At 40.3% G+C, this 24781-nt stretch overlaps 1 protein-coding gene across 1 annotated transcript in view; it reads right to left on the bottom strand.

The window, feature by feature from the left end:
• MEGF10 (multiple EGF like domains 10) overlaps positions 1 to 19968 on the bottom strand; it is a 93597-nt gene extending 73629 nt beyond the window's left edge. The window contains exons 1-4 of the mRNA XM_051643206.1: positions 19883 to 19968; positions 5935 to 6066; positions 3301 to 3402; positions 1868 to 1968 (exon numbers count right to left, since the gene is read on the bottom strand). Coding sequence (XP_051499166.1) covers positions 1868 to 1968; positions 3301 to 3402; positions 5935 to 6050 — 319 coding nt within the window. The 5' untranslated portion in view covers positions 6051 to 6066; positions 19883 to 19968. The remainder of the gene's footprint in view (positions 1 to 1867; positions 1969 to 3300; positions 3403 to 5934; positions 6067 to 19882) is intronic.
• Between the last annotated feature and the right edge of the window lie 4813 nt (positions 19969 to 24781).

Raw genomic sequence — 24781 nt, 5'->3', positions numbered from 1 at the left:
CACTTGAAAAAAATCAAATATCTTACTGCTGCATTTTCAAATTTCAGGAGTGCTGTAAAACAAAATATAAAGAAGGATAGTGTGATGTGTTATGACATTCTCAGGGTACGATTTTCTAGGGATACAAACAAATCCTGCTGGTCACTTCCAGCATGTACCTCACAACATGCAGACTTATCTATCACCGTGCCACTTCCTAAACTGGGTCACCAAATCCAGTGGCAATGACCAATCTCTTATCTGTTGTTTCACAGAACATTCTCCTGGACAAGCTTCTCCATACCTTGAGTGCTACGCTTCACCACTTTCATTACAGCTGTACGGCAGGCAATGAAGCAATGAATGTATCTCACTTTTTCTCATTCTCAGCTGAGAATGAAAACCACCAGGTAAGGCAGTGTGCCTCAGAAAGTCAGGCTGCAAACCTGCTGTCACAGAGTCAGTGTTTCACACATGGCTCAGTCCCGGCCCTGTGCCGACGGGCTCCCTGAACAGACCAGCCGAGTCGGGGGTTGACTCAGGGATGTGACGCAGAGCTTCACATAAGAGGAGCCAAAGCAGCTGCCAAAACAGCTCACATGCTGTGGCTTTCCCAATAAACTGAGCTTTTCACTTTTTTTTCCCTTGCCAAGGCTTGCCAAGCAGTTGCCTGTTCAGAAACCAGGCAGCAAGCCCAAGAAGTCTAGAGGCTCCGGCCCCTCACCAGCCTGCTCTTCCAGAAACAACTCAACCGTACTGCCCCAGTCCCTCTTGTCATTGTTCACTAAGGTTCTGCAGCATTTTTAGATCTCATTATTACAAGAGCTGAAGCAAAACCAAAGAATGGAAATAGATATTCTCCCACTATAATGAATGCCCTTTCTGTCTCCCAAAATTCATAAAAGTATATGAACAGGTCAACATCACAACAGATGTCACAGACAAAAGATTGCCCCAGATGAACCCAGTTTTTAAAGGAGATGAAAAGATAAAGAGATACGGTTCTCTGACTTCTGGATAACTTACTATTGTAGAACAAGCTGTGCACATGCCCTCACAGAGACAATTAATTTGAAAGACTGTTGAATTAATTTCATTTTTAGCTGTATACATTTACCTATCTCCAAGAATATGCTAACATTCACAATTGCTTCCCTGTTGTCAGTTCTGCTGAAATGACCGTCTAGCTACCTAAACCCACTTGTAGGGCTTTTAACAACCCTGTGTTAAACTACTAACCATACACTTCCAGGGACCTCCTCTATTTTCATTCTGCTTTTCTACTATGCAATGGAACAAATACTGCATAAGCACTGAACAAATAGGTCTGCACAAGGCCACACAGGAGGCAGAGACAGAACAGAGCCAGGGCCACAGCCAGGCACTGGGCACACTTGTGCCCTCTTTAGACTCAGGAAGATGTGGAGGTAGGGGCATGTGCCACATGAAAAGATGGTGCTGACAGCCTCTCTTGCAGATTCAGTGTTTTGTAACAGCTGCTTGAAGGTAAGTGTGGGGATCAACTGGGGCTCACGCTAGGGAGAAAAAAACCTTTATTTCCCTTCTGGTTTTGAACCTCGTATTTCTTTTTATTTCTTTTAATTTATTTACTGTGTTGGAGAATGCACTGACACTTGTGCTGTGCATTTTCCATACGATCATTAGCTAGAATGACATCAAGGCTGGCTACTTAAGACATATGAGATCCAATTATCTTGTGATTTGCATATGTGCAACACCAATTGACTTCAACAAGAGCTGCACGTGCACCACTGAAGAGTAACTAAACCCCCACCACTCAGCTTCCACAAGTCACCCATCAAAGGGGAGTTAAACCACCATTGTGACAAATGCATGGCATTTCAAAGCAAGAAGAAGCTAAACTTACGGACACACATTTCCCTGCTTTCATAAAATCCAGGGCAGCACTGGGATTTACGCCTGTACATTGTTTTTTCACCATGTCTGTAGGCGGTTCGGTAACTGATCCTAAAGACAAGAAGGAATGGTTATTACACACAGCTCCTGGTTAAGAAACAAAGTAATACATATTCTTACACATTAAAAAACAAACAACAAACCACAAAACCATTCAGGTATCAGCAAGAGGACAGAAATAAGCTCCAAGAGATCTTGATGTATCTGTTGCTGAGTTCCCCAACTATCCTTATGTCCATGGGTGGCCAGACAGCAGGAAAAAACCTCAAGGATTTTGGTCACTTAACTAATATGCAAACCAAAGCATCACTGACTTTGCCATCAGCATCCCCTGCAGAGGGTAAAGGCTGGTAATACAAATCAGTTTGCTGGATCATTAAAGTTTCCAAGCAAAAGATTTCTGGGGATCATCCTCTCAAGGGTGAATCAGTTTTCTAGGGGCAGAGATGTCACAAGAAGTTCTGGTGAAGGCAAGAGACAGGAGGGCTCACTGGAGAGCTCTCACCTCCAGGGCAGCCAGCAGCTCTGTATGGCTTTTGTCATGGAATGCAGCCCTGAAGGGCAGTGGTCAGCAGTACACAGAGAAATCAGCACATAGACCTGACAGGAATTGCAGAAATACAGCTTCCTTCTAACACTGGCAAGTAGTATTTAGCAGAAGTGGGATCTCCCACCACATTCATAAATCTCCCCCTCTGACTCGCCCAGCTGCTGACCACATACTCCACCAAGCAGTCATCCCCACAACACCTGATAAAAGTCTGAACTCCCAGCAAAGAAGAGCTCATCTATAAGTGATGTCACAGGTAAACAAAGTGTAATTTCTCTTTGAACTCAGTATCTGCTTTTAAGATACTATTGGTACTGATCTGTCTCCAGCTGCTTTGCCCCAGGGAGCCTTTCCCACTGCTGATGGTTCATATTTTTTGACATATTCCTTTGAGGAAAATGCTTTTTACAGCTGTCACCAGTTTGTAGTCATTCACCACTTGCTTACTTTCTGCAAGCACAAGGAGCTTCTTTTAACAAATCTTTTTATTTTCCTTTCAAGTAGCTATACTTTTCCCAGAGCATAAGGTTGCAAGCAGCAAGGGGTCTCTAATGAGATTTCTGAATAAATACATCTTGCAGGGTGTAGGAAAATTAACTTTGCACATTGCACCCTTTTTCCCCAGCCTGTTCATTTTCTTTTTGCACTCCATGGGACAATGTACCCTGACCTGCTAATAAAATTTATATGACATTCCTTGGTCCGCAACAGTTAGACAGACTAGTCACTATAACTAATACAGCCTACGTATCATGCTTGGTTTTGACAGACACAAAATCTTTATTAGTATCTACAATATCAGCAGCTTGACAATGTTAACAATTATACATCACCTGTGTCGTGTGCATTTAAACCAGTTTAGGATGTCAGTACAACTGGTGTAGTAAATTTGATCAAAAGGATGTGGATATGACTCTTGCACTGTAACTGAATAACTGGGGAGAGAGAGAAAGCAAGTGGATTAGCAAGCAAGCCCTTTATAGTACAGTCTGATTTAAGTAAGTCTTTTACAGAATCCTGGTATAGAAAGGAATAAATATAACAAAAGACTCACGTATGATCAAAAATTCACAAAAATTCAAGTAAAACATGAACCAGCTAACTTTACAGAACTGAAGCTATCAACTGAAAGGTTTTTCTTCCACTAATGAAACAAAAACATGGATGCAGAGGGCCAACATGTCTCTGCTGTGTCTACCTTTGATGAAACAGTACTACTGGATAATTAAAAATTAGTGATGTAAGCCTACACAAAAAGCAAACAAACAAAATTATATAATAATCAGGCCATCAAATAGTCCATTCAGCAATTGGAAATTATAAAATATTAAAGTTCTTGCCTTAGTTTGTTTACCAGCTGATTTTTAACAGAAAACCTTTTATATATATACTGAAGTTCTGTTATTATTTTCTGCCAAATTGTAAGTGCCCTGTCCCAGAAATAAATCTGTGCTCTGACATCCAGAGCCTCCAGAACTGTCAGTGGGACAAGAGGAACACAGCCCTGTTGCAAAAGGGAAAAACACCAAATCATCCTACAAAATTCTTCAGCAGGCTGTTTGTGCTGGCAATCAGTGAGTCCTTGATTGCGAAAGGGGGTTGGAAAATACAGGAATGCATGGCAAGTTCCTGCAGTAGGATTAATCCCAAGACCAGCCAAAACACTGACCAAGTATGTAGCCCCGACAGCTTTCAGTCACTTTCACTCACGTCCTCTTTGACCTCTGGTACCTACTGCAGGGTTAACAACTACAACGTTTCTTCCTACTGTCATCACCTCTGCTGAGGGAAAACACATCCAGACCCCTTTATTGCCCAGAACTCACTCCCTGTTTTCCTGCCTCCCTAGAAAGGCCAGTCCCCATAATCCATCCAGCTGTCTGACCTAGTCCGACCAACACTGCTGGGGCTCCAGGGCTGGCCTGGGGCTTCTGCTCTTTGCTCAAGGCAGGACACGTTCTATCTCTTCTGCCTGTGGTCACAGTTCATTTGTAAAGACCATTTTATTACTGGCTGGGGCAGATTTATTTAAAGCATACAGCACTGCCAATGACAGCAACAGTGAAGAGCCTGTATCTGGGGTTTCACTCGTCCATTCTTAGGGACATTTGTTGCCTGCTCTGAGCCACAGTGTGAATGTTGTGATAACATTTCCTTGGAGTTCCTCCCCATTTCTGAGACTAAACAGAAGAAGGAAAAAAGTTCACACAACAAAATGTTCATGCTTGCTATATATATATTTTTTTTTCTTTCCTCAGACTTTGAATTGTTTGTTTTAAAATACATTATGCAAAGTAAATAGTTGTATTTTGGGTTTTTTTCCTATTTTACTTTCTCTGTGTTGAAGCTTCCCTGAAAACCACTTCTATCTGCAAAACCAGTAAACAAGGCATATGGAATATAGAGCAGCTTCCAGTAACATTCACAGACACATGCTTGAATACTGGAAACAGGAATTTAGTACGGTAACTACTTCATTTACACTTTGTTGTCTAAGCCAAATTGTACACAATTGGAAGAAGCAGAGGCTCCAAATGCTTCCCGTGAAGCTCAGAGAATCTCCTTGGGAAAGTCCTTATGTCATCATTTTTTTAAAATATATATAGAGATTTTATTTTAAAAGTAAATAAAAGTTTCGATTTTCTTTGTAAAGACTCAGCTATCACAATCACAAATAGAAGTACAGCAGCTTAGTAGCCCTCCTAGTGCTTGAGCATAAAACAAAGTTTACCTTAAATTCAAGAAATACTGAAGTTAATCAAGTGAACAGTTAAGACAGGCTCAGGGACTAGCTGATCAATCATGGTCATTATAATCATAATGACACCACAAGGCTCGGTTTCACTAAGATAGTCTTTACACAAGAGAACAAGTACAGCAACTGCTTGTGGCTCAGCCTCTCCTCCCACTGTGTTGTTCTTGGAAGTAACCTGAAACCGGGTGAATGAATGGACCAACTAAAGCAATTAATTTCTTCCAGTATGTTATACATTTCTGCATCTCTTAAAAAAGGAAATATTACAAAAAATTAAGCAACAAATCTTAATTCAGAATCTGGGAATGCAGAATAGGAAAGAATCAGCATAATCAAATTTGGCCAGACGCCAATATGGTTAATTATATTTTGCATATGTAAAAGCTTATTTTCACTTAAATTGAAAAAAAAGCTGGTTTTATTCATTTCTTATACCCAGATGGTTGTGTAACAGTGGTTCATGCCGCTGTCATGTTTTTTGCATCCTAATCTTTACTGCAAAAATGACTGCATTTCACAGTCACACAGTGCAAAACAGTGTGGAAGTCTTTTGCTTATCCATGAACTTACCTCACCCATGCAAAAATACTTTTCTTTCCCTAGCTCATTACTCAACTAAAAGCTTTAAATACTTTAAAATGTGCAAAGTAAAACAAAACAAAATTATTACAATCAGAACTTGTGTAATGCATTTTCCAGAAGAAGATATTACCTTTCCCAGTGGCTACAAACATTGGGATCTTCCAGATTCAAAGATAAAGTTGTCCCCATCCAATGGTACAGGAGTATGACAGGGAAGCCAAAACAGGAGTTCAAATGAAGAACCATATTTCCAAAAAGGTGGCTATAAAAACAATAAAAAAATTACAGTAAGTTACCAGTAGTAGCCAAATGAAAAAGGAGAGAAAACTATTAACCTATATATAATCAACATATATGATATAAAGCAACAGGTACTTCAAGAAACACACACTTCTTGCCTAGGAGGAGCAATATCATGCCCATTTTGGAGGAACCCAAATGGAGTAGCTTCACACAAGTGGAAAGGTGAACAAACCACATTTTAGAGGTCCCACTGTCCTATCAAACTGCAGGTGGCTAGGCTCGGTCTGTTCAGTGACGGTTTGGTCCGCACCAAATGACAGAGTTGCAATTTAAAATAAAGGCTGGCATTTGCTCAAGACTGCAATAGTAGAAAGGTTCAGCAGATGATACACAAGTCATAAGTTCTGCACATTTACTCACAGGTGGGTTTGTGCCACTCCATTCATTGCCAGCAGCACCTCCAATTCCTGCAGCCTACATTGACCTGTTTAAAAACTCCAGGCGCCACCCCATCTCAAAGACCATCTTTTGTGAAAAGCTCTTCCCCAAAATTACACAGCGACTTCACTACTGGGTCCTCCTTGAGGATGCCTGAGCACCCAGGGTCTGGGCCAGGAAGGGGTGGATGCCCAGGGTATGGCTGGGAAATGCTGCACCCTAATACCTGGGCACACCCCGAGCTGCCTTACCACAAGCACCGGTAACAGCATCACAGGGTCAGACGCAGGTCAGAGGAACAAAAAGCAACACAGTGAATTTCTGCAGGGGTCAGGGGGCAGTGTTTATTTTTTAATGCAAATATATACATTAGATTACATATATGCATGAATACCCCTTTATCAGTTCTTCAAGATGCGAAACAACACTATTAGAAGGTGCAGTGTGACCAGAGTACTTGCAAAAAATGGCACAGTGCTTTCACTAACTAAGCAAACAAATTAATTAATCAGGGGGTTTAAATGACTTTGCTTTACATTGTTAGCAGACAGCTTCATGTGTTATCTTGCATTGTTACTGCACTTTAAAGTTGAATTACCAAAACAGTTTGCAAACCTACCCCCTTCTCTGCCAGTCATACAATTCCCAAATAGAAAAAACATTATTTTCATTAAAAAGTTACCATAATAACATAAACATCTAAAAAATTATACTAAGACTTTGACTAGGTCTATCTCTGCAAGAAAATATTTTAATTTGCATACTGAAACACTTTAATCCAACCTGCCATTAATCCACAAACACCAGAGTGAATGCTGGTAATGGGTAACTTGTAACGACTTAAACTACTGTATTTCCCTTTCAGTGAACATTTGACCTTATATCCTAATTTTCACAAAAATTTTAACACTGTCTATAGAGACCACTCCAAAATATGAGATTGTTTAGTATAATCTGTAATATAAAGTGAAAATAATTTCTACTAAATTTATTTGTTTTGAAATAATACACATATTTATCAAAGTAAATTAATGAGAAATAGAAATTTCTTACTTTAAATATTATGCAACAGAATAAAGCAAACCACAGCAGTAACTTAAAAAAAAATAATAAATAAAAAGCCACTGATCAATGAAAAAAAAATAGAGGTAGTCTTACTTTACCACACCTTCTTCAGAAGTCAGCATTAAAAAGCTAGGAAACAGAAACTATTCTATTTAAGATACCAGAGGATACAAAGATGATCCCATTTTGCAAAATTCTTGAAAAATCAGGGCTCCTGAAAGACATTTCATGGTCCATAACTGTTTCTCTGCATGTACACTGCATAGCAGAGTTGTCAAAGTGCAGTTAAATAAAGCAGTAAATGCAGATGTATTTTCAGCTAATACTTTCAACAAAGTGATTACTTCTGTCATTGAAAATAGTAACTTTGATGATGCAGACTGTAAACTGTATTTTCTATTTTCTCTTTTATTCTCAACTTCAATTACTTTCCTTTTGGATCCATTTAACAAAATTTAAAATTAAAAAAAATAATTTGCATAAGCCCCCTACTGTAAAACTTGATTGCATTCCAGATCTTTTGCTTAATTATTAAGGAAAATCAAAACAGAAAATCAGTACAACTGATTAGCATTGCTAAAGTGTTTATATTAGCAATAAAAAATGTAGATTACTCATTTAACTCTTGCTGTCTTCAGTTTGCACTGAGATACGCTGTTCAGAGATTCACTCTTCTTATTACATGTTGCTTAAATTATGTCACCCATATACATACATCAGTATCTTCACTATCTACATATACACAGTACCTATGGTTTAAGTACAGAAAATGCTCTTATTGGAGAACTCCTTCTCTATGCAAATCACTGACGAGTAGATATTCAAGAGAGTAATAAAACAGAAAGTTCCTCTGACATCCTACAGCATAATGTATTTTTTTATGTTCCTAAGTTGTAAATGGGAATGTTGCTACCAGACCTGGAGCTTTGTACTGTAAGTAGCACCACTGACCCCAAGAAACAGAACTTCTAAAAGGCAAATGGTTGTTCCCAAAATGCTCTCCAATATCTAGTGACACATTTGTATATATATAGGAGGTTGAAAAAAAAAAAAGACATTTTTCAAACTTCTGTGGGAAGTTACATTCAAGCAAGACAGATATATTTTCCACTACTTTTGGCTGGTAACCAGCATGTATGACTCTCTCAGCGAAGGTGAAGTCTCTGACTTCACAACCCAGCTGAACACACAGCAAAGTTAACCTACCTTCTGGCATTTTACTGCCAAGTCTTTCTTCTACTGGAGTACATGACAGAACACGTATGTCTCAATAAACTACTAAAACCTTATTACCCCTTAGCATTTTTTATACCATTTGAGGCAAAAACTTCAGTTGGTAAAGCTACATCTTTACCCTCACTTGGGCAGGATGTTTAAGGCAGGTCCTGTGCAATATGAGGTCAGTTTAGCTCAGAGACTTCCTTGTTTCCCTGGAATTTAATACAGGCCCACGGTTTTAAAATATTAGCAGAAAAGCAACGCAGCTGCATAAAGCAACCACAGACCACTCCCCTACATTTGTAATTAAGGAAAGTTGGCTCATTATGCATTTATTGTATCAAAGGAAGATACTAATAGTAATCAATACAGTTATATTAAAGAATTAACCTGATCATCCCAAGATATATTATACTGCTTACAAGCTCATTTCAAAATGGCACAACACATGTACAGGTTTCCCAGAAAAATATGCCCATAAATTACAGGAGCTCCCCTAAAATATGTCTTAATGTGAGCAACTACATCTGCCTGTATGTGCACTATATAAATACAGACAGCTAACCATTACTACCCATCATCTGAGATTTGTAGGCATTTCCTCTGCCACTACCAACTGTGTTGATAGTTTTGCACACCTTTTGCTTTGGTTTATATTTTTCCTGTAGAGTTCAGGGTCAAAACCAGAAAAAGAACGGGTAACTAAAAAAGGCCAACAAACACTTCTCTATGTAGTGAAAACTGAGACACGATTACAAATTAATCTCTCCACCCACCCAGACCAGAACCACAAGCAAAACTCAGGGCACACAGCTCTCCTTCAGATTTGTCATAACAAAAGGCACATAAAAATGCATGGGACTAGGGGAGTAGGGGAAGGTAAAACAATGCAGAACATCAAAGAAATGAAGGTTGCTCAAGGCTGCAAGCAAGTATTTTTTGGTCAGCAAAATCAAGCACTGCTGGTGAATTAAGCAGGATTAGAACTGCATGGGCAACAGAGAATAGCACGACACAATTGCTAACATGACATAATGGACCCAAGACCAAGGGAAGTGCTGATGTAGCTTACTCATTACTGTAGCAAAAGCATTTTTACCACAGCAACATAAAAAACAGAGCAAGTACATGTCATTTAGTTAAGATAACAAACTTCAAAATAGTAAGATTTTGTGCTCTGTCATGGTATCTCTAACAATATTAGCTTCTGCCTTTCTGCAGTGATAAGGCCCAGGTACGTCGTACTGTTCTCTGGGCTCTAATGTGCTGTTCTTAATTACACTTACATCGCATTAACCTGTAGGTACAACAAGTGCTATTTCAAAAAATCTTCATTCTGTCCGTCATAGTCAAAGTTTCAGACTGAACTGTAAACCATGCAGTCATTACTGCAGAGTACCTCCCTTGCTGCCTCTGCCCTTACTCTCTTCAGGGCATGACAAAGCCAGCACCCCATAGCAGACTTAGTCTCTGCTACCTGCAACTGGAAATCACAGCTCCAGACAAGATAAAGACCTTTTCTAAAGATTTTCTGGGGAAGAATTGCTTGGTTTTTCCCTTCTTAAGTGGTTTTTTTCATAACATTATACTGTTCTCAGTCACAAGGTTCAGCTCCTCTGAACACAATTTGTGGCACAATTTGTTTATAAAACCATCTCGTACACTACCAATGTCAGGCAAAGCAAAATTTGAACCTGACCTAATCTTGTCAATGATGATTAGTCCTGTGTTATTGTCTATGAAAAAAACCCTGATTGCTTTTATTGATTACTTAGAGAATTAATGGGTGAAGAGCAGAAGGCGTTTTTCCTTTGGAAATCAGTAAATCAGTTTGATGCTCTGTCACATGAAACCTCACTCATAAGCCAAATGTGAATTAACCTAAATAATAGCATTATAACACTGATTGGCTGAGAATCACAATCACAGCAAATGTAAACTGACCAGTCTTTTCTCAAATCCTGAAAATATGTCACTCCAAAGGATCACTGCCAGTTAGGGGAGTTCAGAAGAGACTGACATGCAACCCATCTGGAAAGGATGAGACTCCACAGAAAATGTGTGGGATCTGGACAGCAGCGATGATGGTTTCACAGAATTACAGAATCACAGAATGGTTTGGGTTGGATCATCTAGGGGATGCATGGGCAGGGACACCTCCCACTATATCAGGTTGCTCAAAGACCTGTCCAACCTGGCCTTGAACACTTCCAGGGATGGGGAAGCCACAGCTTCCCTGGGCAACCTGTTCCAGTGTCTCACCATGCTCACAGCGAAGCATTTCTTCCTAAAATCTAATCTAAATCTACCCTCTTCCAACTTAAAATGACTACCCCGTGTCCTATCACCACATGCCCTTGTAAAAGGTCCCTCCCTAAGTTTCTTGGAGCCCCTTCAGGTACTGGAAGACTTCTATGAGGTCTCCCCAGAGCCTTCAACTCTCCAGGATTAGCAAGCCTAACTCTCTCAGCCTCTCTTCGTAGCCGAGGTGCTTCAGCCCCCTGATCATCTTTGTGGTCCTCTTCTGAACTTTCTCCAACAGCTCCATGTCCTTGTTGTGTTGAAGGCTCCAGAACTGGACACAGTACTCCAGGTGGAGTTGCACAAGAGCAGTGTAGAAAGGGAGGATCAACTCCCTCAACCTGCTGGCCATGCTTTTTTTTTTTTTTTTGACATGGTTGGCTTTCTGGGCTGCCAGTGCACAATGCCAGCTCATGTTGAGCTTCTCATCAACCAGTGCCTCAATGTCCTTCTCCCCAGGGCTGTTCTCAATCAATTCACTGCTCAGCCTGTAGTTGTGCTTGGGATTGCCTCGACCCAGTGCAGGACCTTACACTTGGCCTTGCTGAACTTCAGGAGGTTGGAATTGACTCACCTCTCAAGACTGCCACAGTCCCTCTGGATGGCAGCTTTTCCTTTTGGTGTGTCCACCATACCATTAAATGATAACCCTAATAGTGCCCAGAATTGAATGACCCTTTCACACACCCCTGATCAGAGATTACAAGGGCCCTCTTGATGCAACATAATCAAATCTGACTCTCTCAGCTCATGCTTCTTTACTCTCAAACCTCGCTGCTCATCTGAACACATGCTAACTGACAGTATTTCCTTATCCAGGCACTCACTGACAGCCTGACCCTGCTGGATGAATTTGCTAAATATATTACTAGCCATAAACCTTACTATCCCAATCACTGAGCCCTCCCTCAAAACACTGTATCATTTCCTTATTTCATAACCTAGCACACAAAAAAGAAACAATAAAAAACTCATAATTAATGAATTGCCATTTTTCCTTGGTTAATAGATTAGATAACTGTTATTTTTCCTCTCTTTTTAATCATCAGAAGTTTCCAGGAAAGGAAGTTTATGTAATCAAAATGTTTGTTTGCATATTCTGTCCTTGTGCCCAATAACTTCCAAATACATTGGTCATTTAAACCAGACTTAACCGAAGTGACAAAGTCTTGACTTATCAGTTTCCAGAGAATCCAATGATAACATGCAAGTCTGGAGGAGATGAGGCTTTATTTGCCCAAAATCTTGGAAATAAATACCTGTTTTGAAAGCTATGGCATCCATCAAGTAATATTATCATTTCACAGACTGCCTACCTGTATAATTCCTTCTAAATATAAATGCAATAATACATGATCTGATCTTAAATAACAGAGAGCACAGTGTTAAATTGCATATTGGAGGAAGCATCTTCTACTTAAACATGAAAACTTTCAGGTGGAAGCCTGGAGAGGCTGGGAGTTGCCACATTGCACACAGTTATCTAAGTGTCAAACAATCTCTTGGACTGCAATTATAAGAACAGTTCAACTTCTGGACAGGAATAACCTAATTACAAACACGGGAGGAACATCAACCTTTAACTCTCAGAAACACATAGCCCTACACCAGCAATGCCTACCAGTGCCACAGCTCAGTCCTGGATGCTGGCCCTGAACGCCCCAGCAACACGCTGCAGTACAGACCCAGGCTACTCCACCATCAGCATAAACTGCATCCTCAGGAGCTCCCTGCAAGTGACTCAGAAGTATTGTTTAAAAGATTTGTTCTTACTGTAAAAGATCAGATGACAGTTTCTCTTTTGTTCTCTTGAAAAGTGAGACTCTTTCTGACCCACCAACTTCGCCTGCTGCCATGCAACACTCTCAGCATACAGTGAGAGTTTCTGCAGCTGATCAGCTGGCAGGAACGATCTATCCATTTATCAGTCCTCTTCTCTCTCAATTCAGTATTAAAAGGGAAAGAAAGTTCAGTGGAAGTCAAGTTTGCACAAGGCAAATAGGCATGGTGAAGACAAACGCCAGCATGCCAGATCCTTTGCAGAGGGACTCATTATTATTCCGCCGCGACCTGCTGCCAAACATCACAAGCATGGGGTCACTTCACTGTACCTGTCATTGTCCACTAAATCAGAGCACAGTTCACATTAAAAGATTTTTTTTTTTTTTTTCAGGCAGATAACACATATAGGTATTGAACATGCAAATGTGTGATTGTTAAGGTTACCTATAGTACATGGTACTTCCTCCATGTGTAAAGATTATTTACATGGAGGAAGTTGACAGGACAAACTGTTAACAAAAATCTTTTGGCTAAATGTGCTGTCTGGTTATTTTCCATCCAGATGGAGTTACCAAATAAAGACAGTTAAAGCTGCCTAGAATGGAAACCAAAGCACATTTATGTGAAAAACCATTAACTGAAAAGCACACTTTCAGAAGACGAAATAACAACTAGAACACAAACTCTGCTGCACTTTTTACACAAGACACCCTACATGAACCATATAAAACTTTTTACAGGTAAGCACACTTATTATCTATTTCTGGTCCGGCTATTAGTGAACAGTAATCTACTGCTTTACCTGCAGGCACTCATACAAAAAATAAAGCTAACAATCAGTTAACAGTAATTAAAGCAAATAACACAGAGCCTACAAAGTACAGGGCTTGATACAAAAATCATTTCCTTCTCTTCCTCTTATTTATTTTTTTAATAAAATAATGTATGTGTTACTGGACCATCAATCTGTATATTAATCCCAGGGCTGCTTTAATACCACAGGTGAAGGCTAGAAGGTTAAAAGTAAAAACAGCCAGATGCATGTTTAAGGGAGATTATTTCTCAAGTTAGATGCTATCACCATGTATGAAAGCTCAGTTTATTACAGAATAACATAATAAGAAATTTGTATTAAATTTTTAGCATAGTCCCTTTAAACAGATATCCTCACCTGACATCTGATACTTCAGGGTTTATTTGTTTTGTTTTGTTTCTAAAGGGAATCATAAGAAAGGATATTGTATAAATGGATGATACTGTGAAAACTTTCTGGTGGCTGACAGGTTGCCTAGGACAATCCTGTGGTTGCCTAAACACACCAATGCCCTGGTTTCACTGCTGCGGAAATTCTCATTCATGGTTTTACTCTCTCTTCACTGTAGCTTTTGTGACCCCCCCCTTTTCCTATTATCTCAAGTACCAGCCTTTCAGTCACTGTGTCACTTCCAGTTTATCGCCAGCCCATAAAGGGGTACAATCACAGGACTCAGACGATTCTTTTAGCTTCATATGCAATTTAGGATCCACTTCAAATATGCTCACCTTCCTTCAAAAGTCTGTGGCTCTCTTGTTTCTCTTCAAAGGCCACCTCTATTTCTTTCCTTTCCCCCTTACTTGCGTGTTGTCCTTTACCACATACATTTCCCTCATACATTAGATTCTTCCCTTTCCCAGACACAGCCTCTGTTAGCACCGGCAAAATTCTTCAGTCTGCAGCTCCCCACACTTGTCACAGCTTTTCACTGGACCCTTTCATTGCAAAATTCAGACATACGAACACCCTCATATGTTTACATCTTCTAGGTGCTAAAAAGTTGTTAGAATATGCAAACAAATTTGTTTGTAACACTGCTTCAGTACATTTATCTATGTAAATCATCCAAAGAAATGCCACTTTGCATATAACGCTCTACAGTAAACCGAGTTGTCATTCCAGTTAGCTCCTGTCTTCATGATGTAGACTGAGCATTTCACTCCTGTAAATCCATGTCACAGTACTTTGTTACACCCTTCAATTTTCAAACTAGTTGCTTTATTTAAAAAAATAAAAATACACACACACAAAAACCCCACCAGAAATGAAAGCAACCAAAGTTCATTAACTCTGCTGTAATCTCATTTTAACAGCTTCTGAGCATTTCAGTGCACTACTTATCAGCTTCTCTTTTCCACCTCTAGTAACCTAGTTCAAAGAACCCATGATTCCATGCACAAGCCTCCCCATTAAATCCAAAATATTCTGACAGAAGAATGGGGAACCAAGAAGTCTTTCCTTTGACACTTCATTCATTAAGTTAGTTCCTCCATCTTTTATTTTGGCATTTGCAAATGCTAGAATGGATGTAGTATTCCTGCATTCTTTCCTCAAAGGAGAAAATGGAAGACCATAACACAAAATCAAGAGATCGGTTAATTCTTTTTTTTTTTTTTTTTTTTTTAACAAGACCACAATCTACAGGACAAATTCTGTTCCTGTTGAAGTCAAAGGAAATTCTGTCCTGAGAAGCTTGCAGTACAACTACATGTGACTGGATGAGGCCACCCTAGAGTTAGCGACACGTAAGACTGTGGTTTCCACAGTAAACTGGCTCAACAACATCAGGAGATACTTTCAGTGAATCCTTCACAGTTGCTACTAGCTGGAACAAATGGAAAGTGCTCTATAGACCAGCATCTGCAAGACCAGACCTATTTTCCCACCTACCCATTTCATTTCACACCCCTCTATCTCCCTGTCTCTCTCTCCACCACAGTTTATTTACTACTACTGAAGGCCCTAATGAGATGCCATCAAATGATCGTAATTTATCAAATTTATACTGGTGGCAGCTGAATAGCACTGCTACTGCTCCAGGAGAGCTGGGGCAAGACGTAAGTTTTATTCTAACTGTACACCTTTCATAACACTTGTAAGCATAAGCAGTGATGGAAACAACACTTCTATCTGTAACTTCTCCCTGACCTTTACTTACTAGCTTGTTTGATTTGCACTGCTCCTTGACATTGCAGGGTGACAATTTGATCTCATTTTCCCCTCTGTGGCCTGTAATATCTATAGACATAATACAAACAAGCTGAAGAGTAGCTGAACATTTGAGACACCTAATCTCAACACTGCAGCCTTTCAAAAAATATTACAAACTTAAAATCATGTTGGCAGTTGTTTAATTTTAGTATTTGGTCTCCCCCGAGGGCGACCAAATATTCCTAGGGGGAAATCCAGCTTGTCAGCTGCCAGTGGCATCTGCAGGTTTTCTCTCCTTCATGTGTTTGTGCTTGTGTGTATGCATGCACACCTGCACACTGGTGCACATATATATGTATGTATATGTATGTATATGCAGGTAAACGTACACAGACACATACATTCAGTATACTCCTAGATAAACTGTTGAAGCTGTAAAGACAAGTCACTGTCGTTTAGCAAATAAATACAACCTGTAAGAAATAAAACTGCTACTTGTGATGGGCAGGAAAAAAATCATGTTCTTTCCAACAATGACAGAGTAAACAACTTTGCATTTTATGCATAAAAAGGCTTTGATACAAAAGAGTAACTGCATATCAAAGTTTCAAGTTCTGATTTATATCAGTTTCAGATTTCTCATACCATAATTTTAAAGACATCTCAAATCATTAAATTCTTAAATTAATTTATTTTAATGATGAATCAGACTCTTTTTTAAAGAGTGCCCAGTACATCATTAAAAAGAAACTAATGAAGGCAAATGCCTCAGAACCTCTAAAAATCAAAAGAAGACTTTTTTGGTTGCAAGTAATATCCTTTTTCAAGGTAATTTCTCTTATTAAAATATGCTAATTTACTTTGGTTGCAGGTTGTCTGAAACCTTCCTAAAGTATGCTTCTAATTTCAGCTGATAGTGGTGTAATTTGAACCCAGAAGAACTGAGACCACATTTTTATTAACTTGAGCATGAGGCCCTAAAATCCTCAAAAATGTTATGCTTCAGGACACATGCTGCCTTCTTTAAACTTGTGCTTTGCATTATGGGTTGTAAAAGGACAGCAGTGGCACAAACACATATCTGCCATCACAAAAATGGTCTATTCATAGCATTTTCTGACAAAGCACCTTTAGTAACAAGGCACCCTATTTAGAACCCTAAGTTTTGCAGACATTTGTATGCCAAATTGAAAAAAATCTCTATGAACGTGGGTTTAATGAGGTACTTTGTTATTCACTGTAATAAAAATTAAAAGAGAGAGACAGAATTATTCAGCTTAATTGCCACATCTGTTATTAGGCACTTTACTGTGATTGACTGGAGTGTATGTGTCAGAGTCTGTGCCAAAAAACAGGCAAACTTTGTAAGCAGACTTATAACTTACAGCCCAACTGGCATCAGCAGCATCTCTGTTACAACTTTTACTGCTGCTCTGTTAAAACTACAGGAACATTGGCCTTGGTTCAGTCATTCATTAAAAATAAAAAAGCAGTATTGCAAATTGTGCATGGGGTTGCTTGCTTGTAAGAAAATTAAAAGCATTCACTGTTTTCAGAAGGCAATGAGGTGGTCATCTCAACGTGTGAGTGTGACCTCTCTCATTAACGGATGAGAGACATAAGCAATGAAGAGTTTGGAAACTGCACAGGACTAAATTTGACATTCAGTAGTACACGTGCTGCTTTACTTTGCTAGCAGATGAGCAACCAGCTGAGAGGACAATGAAAAACAGAGCAGCACTTAAAGAGAGATCGACCATCACAGTGAGGGAGCTTCCGCAAAGAGTGAAAACAGAATGGACACTCTCCTCTGATCTGCATGGAAATTAAGGATGAAACCCAAACTCGCTCACAAAACTGCTTGCTCTTCCTGAAACCCAGAGCAGTCTAACAGCTCAACATTGCCAGCATCTGCCAGGTCACCTTGCTAGCTGCAGAAAGGACACTGCAGGCAGCTTAGCACAGTGCTTGATCCAGAGATAGCAAACCTGAGGGCAGCTACCTGGCAGCAAACAGTGCAAATGAGTAGGGGAAAGCGAAGCCCAGGTGAAAGGGAGAGGTTAGAGAAGCCACATGGAGCAATCACATGATCTTGGTAGGAAGTGCATCCCTCCTCTTGCCCATAGCTGAATGCAGGGGGGTACTGAAAAATGAGTTCTGGTGACTAAAGACTTGGATCCATGATCACAACACATGGTGAAAACTCCATGCTGGGCTGGCCAACAGCTGCTATTACACTGTTTTTTTTTTCCTACTAGCTGATCTTCTTTTGGCTCTAAAAAAACAGGTCTTAGCATCTACCAGTCCTGACACAGCAAAACAACTCTGAGCTTACACACACTTTCTCCCTTGACTAACTGCTTCTTTCCAGAATCACACAGGCTTTCTACTAAGAGCACATGAAAGTATGTTGCTATTGTCACCAATGAAGATGGACAAGTCAGATGCCATATTACTTGAAATTACTCCTTTTCATCCATTTCACCAATAAGGAGCAATGGTCTGTTTGACCTTCCTTACTGATCTTCTGTGCTACTCTAGAGAGAGCAAACAAAGGTAGAAATGCCTTTCTGTTGAAAGCTAGAGCAAAGTGGCTACCATGAGCTGGGGCAAGTGACGGGTGCTTCATCTGACCCAACTTATCAGCTGCCCAGTGAACGAACCCATGAATAAATCTTTCTTCTCTCTGGAGGGCAGATTGGGACACTCTAACTGCCTCTCTCCAGAAGAGCAAGTGACTGCTTTTTTGGAAAGAGTCTCACCCGACGGGTAAGATGGGCCAGGGCAGATGCCCTCTGTCACTGTCTGAAGGTCTTTGTTGTGCTATCAGAAGTCCAAGGCTGCTCCACACTGAATGGGGTTTCAGCAAGTTTCCATGTGGCTTGCTCTCTCTGGGATCTCCTTCCTCTCACATGCCTTTTGCAAATACCTGATCTCATTCAACCTCTTAAATTTACCAAAAGATAGGATTCACTTAAGCACTCTTACTTTTAGATACATGTTATGTAATGATATTATATGCAGTATTTTTTTCAACATAACACCCTTTAAGATCTACAGCACTTTTCCTAACACTTCTAACACTTTTCTAACACTGTAAGGCTTTGTGTTCTTAAGGCTACCCTTAATAACGACATCGTATACGGAAAGTATTTAGACTCTTGTCTAAATGTTTCAGCACTCTTCCTACAACAAAGAGCAGAGCTGTAAACAGAACTTAGGTCTGCTAGTCTCCACTTGCAGCCTACCCTTAAGACCCATGCTTCCAATGTGATACTTTGCCACAGTGGCAATAACCAAACACACTGTGCTTACAGTGCTTACTGTGGGTATAGCACCAAAATCATGAAACGCAGACTTTTTGGTCTTACAGCTGAGATAATTTTTAACAGATTTGGGTCACCTCTGCAGAGGTCAGTAATGCCCCCATGTCTGTTTGCTTTTTAATTTCTTTATTTTTCCCACTGGTAGTCTTGTTGGAAACTGCAATGAAGACAAACACACATATGCCTACGATAAAGCCTCCACGTACAAAACTTTGGCATTTCCTTGGAGATAGGCAATACAACAGAAAGTGGGGGAATTTTGGAAGTGTAGTGAGAGACTCCCAGAGAAGAGGAAACTTAAAGTACATCCTAGGATACAACCTCCAAGGATGTTTCTGAGTGCCACTAAACATTTTTGGAGTGACTGCAACAGATTACTACTTCATTCCAAAAGTTTGCTACTGAAGACCAAGAGGCAGCAACCTCAGACTTTTTTTTACATCATCTCTCCTTGGCAGATGAGGAAGAGCAATTCATTCCTGCATCCCAGCACTACTTTAGCAAACCAAACCACACCAAATCTGTTTTCTGGAGTTAATACCTTCAAACACCTTAAAAATCTTAAGAGTATCTTGAAAAGTGCATTACAGTTGCATAGGAACAATATTATTCCAGAGATGAGACTGGCCCCCAGTTCTCTAAAATGGATTATGGAGATGGAAAAATGTACTGACAGTAGCAGAGATACTTAAAGAAGCATCTCTCTTGTTATGTTGTTTTGTTTTTCAACAACTACTCACCTAAGCTTCTTGTTCAATAATCAAAAACGCAGTCTTTTGTGGATTCAGAGTTTCAACAGCTTCCCCAAAACTAGTGAAACTCACTTCTCTTCAGTCCCATCTTCTGTCTTAAAGTGATGAACTCCTGTGGCATCCCTGCATAGGATTATTTGCAACATGCAGTGCCTTCAATCCAGAACAACCCTAAAGGATAAAGAGCATGAATGTTGCCATGCATTTTCAGCAGAGTCCATTATAGAGCTGGCAATTTAGCTTTTTTTCTAAAAGAAAATTATTAAAAGAGGCCAGTTGTTCTGGCTTTGGTGGAGGCAGCTCTGGATCACCTGGACAACACAGACACGTGTGTATGTGTGTTCACCAATCCTACAATGCATTACCTCAGCAATGCAAATACGATCCATGTTCACTCACCTCAGTGACTCTGAAAGTTCACTGATTTCACTTGTGTTATTTCTGATTTGCTCAATGCAAGTAAGAAAATCAGTTCCTCAGCCTCTTTTAGTCTATGCCTTCTATTTTAAAATAAATTAAACTAACTAGAATTATACAAGGGGGAAAAAAAAAAAAAAGGTATATTCTTTGCACACAGCTAAAATCTTCACTAATCAACCGCTCCATTTAAAAAACGCATTTGAATCTACTGGCAGGTACCCTCCAGAAACAGTTGTTATTTACAATACCAGCCTGGAAAGAATTAAAAAAGAAAAAAAATTAAATAAATAATTAAAATACCAAATTTTTCTTCACTTCCAAACAAGCCTGGCCACAGCTGTACATCAGCTTCCGAGCAACTGGTCCGCAAGCACACAACAGAGCTTCTGTCTTCCCACAGGGTTTGCTCGGGTCACCCGCATGTGGCGCGGATTAAAGCAGCACTAAAGCTCCCTTCCCGAGCAGGCGGAGCCGCGATTTCAACGCACCAGCCGCGGTGCCGGCGGGGAATGGGCCGTCACCCCCATCCCCCGGCTCCCTGTCCCCAGGCTGTCACCTCCCTTCTCCAGCTCCCTGCCCTAAGGGGTCTCCCCCGCCCCCCGCAAGGAGCCAACCCACAGCTCTCGCAAGGTCCACGGCTGGAATGGAAAAAAGGACCCAAATTACTTTTCTGCTTTTACACTTCCACTGTCTGAGCAGGAAGATGTCACAGGGAAGGAGACAAGTGTGTTTCAAGGGGTTTTGTAGGAAAAAGGAGGATAGCAAAGACACAATCTGTGATTTTGGTGGTGATGGTGCAATGGGGTCACAATTTGCACAGGCTGCAATTGTCAAACCAGTGGAAGGCACAGTCCCCACGGCAAACACCTGCGTACATGACACAGAGCCTCCCTGTGCAGGGACAACTTCTCAACCTGCTGGAAAGGCAGAGCTTGTCTCTCAATCCTGGGCAAGCTACAGCTGGAGCACCCAAGCCCACATGAAGCCCAGACCCTGGGCCAAGTCCTCAGTCCCTTGTATGGAAAGGGAAACACAGTTTTACCAGGGCTGTTACACATGGTAGAGGACCAGACTTCCTGCACTTTAGCAGGCAAGAGAAACAGCCAGCAGGGCTGGGAAGATGGGATTTTGCTCCTGGACTTCCAGTTCCTCTCTTCATAAACATGACATCGACAAACTGCAATGTTAGATATTTTTTCTTTCCTGTGTATCATGCCAGCAAGAGACCACCAGGACAAAGCAGCAGCAGCAGCACCCATCCAACCCCAGGTGCCAAGAACTTCAATCATGGCAGGAAAAAATTCAGTGTCTTAACTGGCATTCTTATGCATAAAAAGCAATCAAGTGGTTAATCAGAATCCAGATAGATAGATAGATAGATAGATAGATAGATAGATAGATAGATAGATAGATAGATAACTTTATTATAATACTAATCATAGTGCACTGCTGCCAGGGAAACTCCTTAGTTGCAATATTTTAGAAACTCCCACCAAAGGGCAAAGCAACAACACGCATTTCATTCTGCCTCTGTTCTATGCACTCCAACCACCATACAGCCAATGTTGTCAGATACTGATTACTTCTTAAACAGTTTCACCTCTCCTGCTTCAAGGAGCATAACCCTTGTCTGGAAGAAGTGACTGTGAAGTAGCAGTGGGGGACACAAAGTCTCTGATGGAAGAACCAACCAGGGTTTGTGGATACTCACTTGCTCACTGACAAAGCACGAGAGAACTCATAAAGCACATGAGTAACAGCCCTGGAACATCACAAGATTTAGGGGCAAATAGGACAATGGTACAAATGCGCAAATGGTACTCCCATGACTGTTTATTCCTGTAATAATTATCTAGATTTTCCATGAAAGTAAATACTGCTCTAGAGAGAATATAAAATAAGACCTGTTGAACGCAACTGGTAGATCTCCTTCCCATCTTTCCACAAAATCTTCTGGAGGTGTTTAAATTCCTGAAAATCTCCTAGTTGCATCACGAAAAACAAAATTTCACAAGATTCAAAGTTCTTGTATGTCAGTGTTCCTGGTAATTTGGATACTTCAATTACAAAAAGAATGGAAGAACTTGACAACATCAAACAGGACTGTGAAAGCCCTCCTCACAAGAGACACCAACACCTAACCAAACCACATATAGCAGGCAAGAATCACACAGTACCATCTCTGCAGCAAGCCCTACCCGTAATTTTTATAATACATAGTCAAATGTCCTTGTCTTCCATGGTCCCAAAACCAAATATGGTACAGGCGGATACAATTTGAACAATAAAGCATACCCAGGACATGAGTTCACTTGTACAAATCCAAACATTAGTATTTGGAAGTAGACATTTCCTTTCATTGAGTAACAGTGCCACATGAGAGGTGGGACTTCAGATTTGGAGAGGCTGTTTGCTTTGCTTTCCTCAGGAGATGGACAATGTGCTGCTTCACATGACATGCACATTTAGAACATTCATACTGATGAAAAACTAATAAATGGATAATTAAAATCCACTGCTGTCTTAAGGCTGTGCAGTGCCCTACAAACATCCTCTAATGGCAGCAGATAGAGAGACCACAAACACCATTTCCATAGTGCTTGCAAGAGAAAAGGAAATCCTAATTTCTGTGCAGTCTGGCACCCTTCTAACAGCTTAAAAAAAATTTGTCCTCAAACTAGGACAAGTACTGGTCCTTTTATCAAGGTGTGTTTGAAAAAAACAAAACAACCTCTCTAGCCGAGTGTTTACTCTCCTGACTTACTCAGACAAATCACTGACTTTCTTAGACCACAACTCAGTCCCTCTGACACCAGCTGGGCTGAAACCTCAGTATTTCTTTCTATGAAAAAGATTCATTAAAACATGTAATGTAAACTCTGCAGGAAGAAGCTGGTCAGGAGTCTTTAACTGCAAATGCTGCTTCCTGCACCAAACACCTCCTGGTGTTTTTCCCAGGAACAGTAGACTCTTCGAGCACACTAACGATAAAATAAGAAGCAAGAAGCACCAAAAACCCCATTCAAGTGGCAGGCCAAAATTGGCTGGGGTTTTTACTGATGTGTAAAACTCAGACAAAATCCCTAAGCCCCCTAGTTTAGATCCTCAACCACAAGCCACCTGGCACAATAAGAAATAGGTGAGCGAAAGTGCCACGTTTCTACAGAGCCTGCAACCACCCTTGGGAGTCATGGCAGGATGAGTGAGGGGAAGGGCTGGCTGCTGAGGGCAGCCCTCACCACACGCTGGTCTGAGCCTGGCCCTACACTGGTGCAGACAGAAGTAACAAAATCACCAGCTCTTCAGGCACTTGTATGGTGTATTTAAATAGAGCTACCAATTTTCCATGCGTCTTGATTTATCATTTATACCCCAAACACAAAATAGAGCCTGACCTTCTTCAGATTAATTCTTGATGACAGAAAGCTCTTAATATGGGCATAAGTAATTTTGGTAATTGTCTCTCCCAAAAGTATAGACAAAAAAACCTTCCAAAGAAAAGCCTAACGACAGAAAACTGAATAAATAAAAAGATTAATTATTCAAAACTACTCTGTCACCAGTTGCAGAATATTCTTTCTGTTCCTCTCTAAACTTCAAAAGCTTCTCTAAAGTAAAATATTCACTAGGAAAGTGTAAGTAAAGTAGGAAAAAATGTGTCAACTGCAGAATATGAAATAATTGTCTATTTTGAATGTCTGTGTTCAGAAAATGTAACAGTCAGGGCAAAATTAAAAAAACATATTTGAACCTTACATGAAATTAAATAACTTGAACTCATGGTGCTTTGTCTTTTGCACCAGTACCAATAACCAACAAACAGGCAAAGACTGCTCTGGTGGAATTATGTCTTTCCCTTCTCTAAGTGTTTAGGAGCAAATACCACTGAAAAGCGCAAACACTAGTTTAATACGGTCTTCAATCAGAATAAGAAAAAAGGAAGAGAGGAAGAGAGAAGAGGAGAGAGACAGAGAGGAAGAGGGAGGGAGGGAGAGAAAGGGAGAAAGAAAAAAGAATGGGAGAATAAAGAAAGGAAGATAAGGAAACAAAAAGGAAATCAGGAAAAAAAGGAGGGGAAAAAAAGTAAAATAAAGGAAAACAAAAAAATAGTCACATACAGTAGTAGCTAGAGAATGAGGCCAAAGTGCCCTTGCTGGGTGTGATAACCAGGACTTGAGTTGTCACCAGATGCCACCTCCTTGTGCCCTGAAGAAGACAATCCATCCCTCAGGGCTGCAAATGTGAAACAGTTGTTTTTAAACAAATACGTCTCTAATTGAAGAGCTTTTCACTCCAGCTGCTGTATACTGTTTTTTAAGTAGATTTACAAGGGCTGATGCCTTTGGGGCCAAGATTGCCACAGCTCACAAGTTGTCAAGGACATTTCTTCATATATTAAGTGCTCTGATTCTTGCCAGTGGTCTTGAACCCTTTGAAGAGGGTTTTTAAGTCCCTGAACAAATGCTT

This window comes from Apus apus, chromosome Z (assembly GCF_020740795.1).
Source record: "Apus apus isolate bApuApu2 chromosome Z, bApuApu2.pri.cur, whole genome shotgun sequence".
In the NCBI taxonomy this organism is placed as follows: domain Eukaryota; kingdom Metazoa; phylum Chordata; class Aves; order Apodiformes; family Apodidae; genus Apus; species Apus apus.
This window is presented reverse-complemented; position numbering and strand designations above follow the sequence as displayed.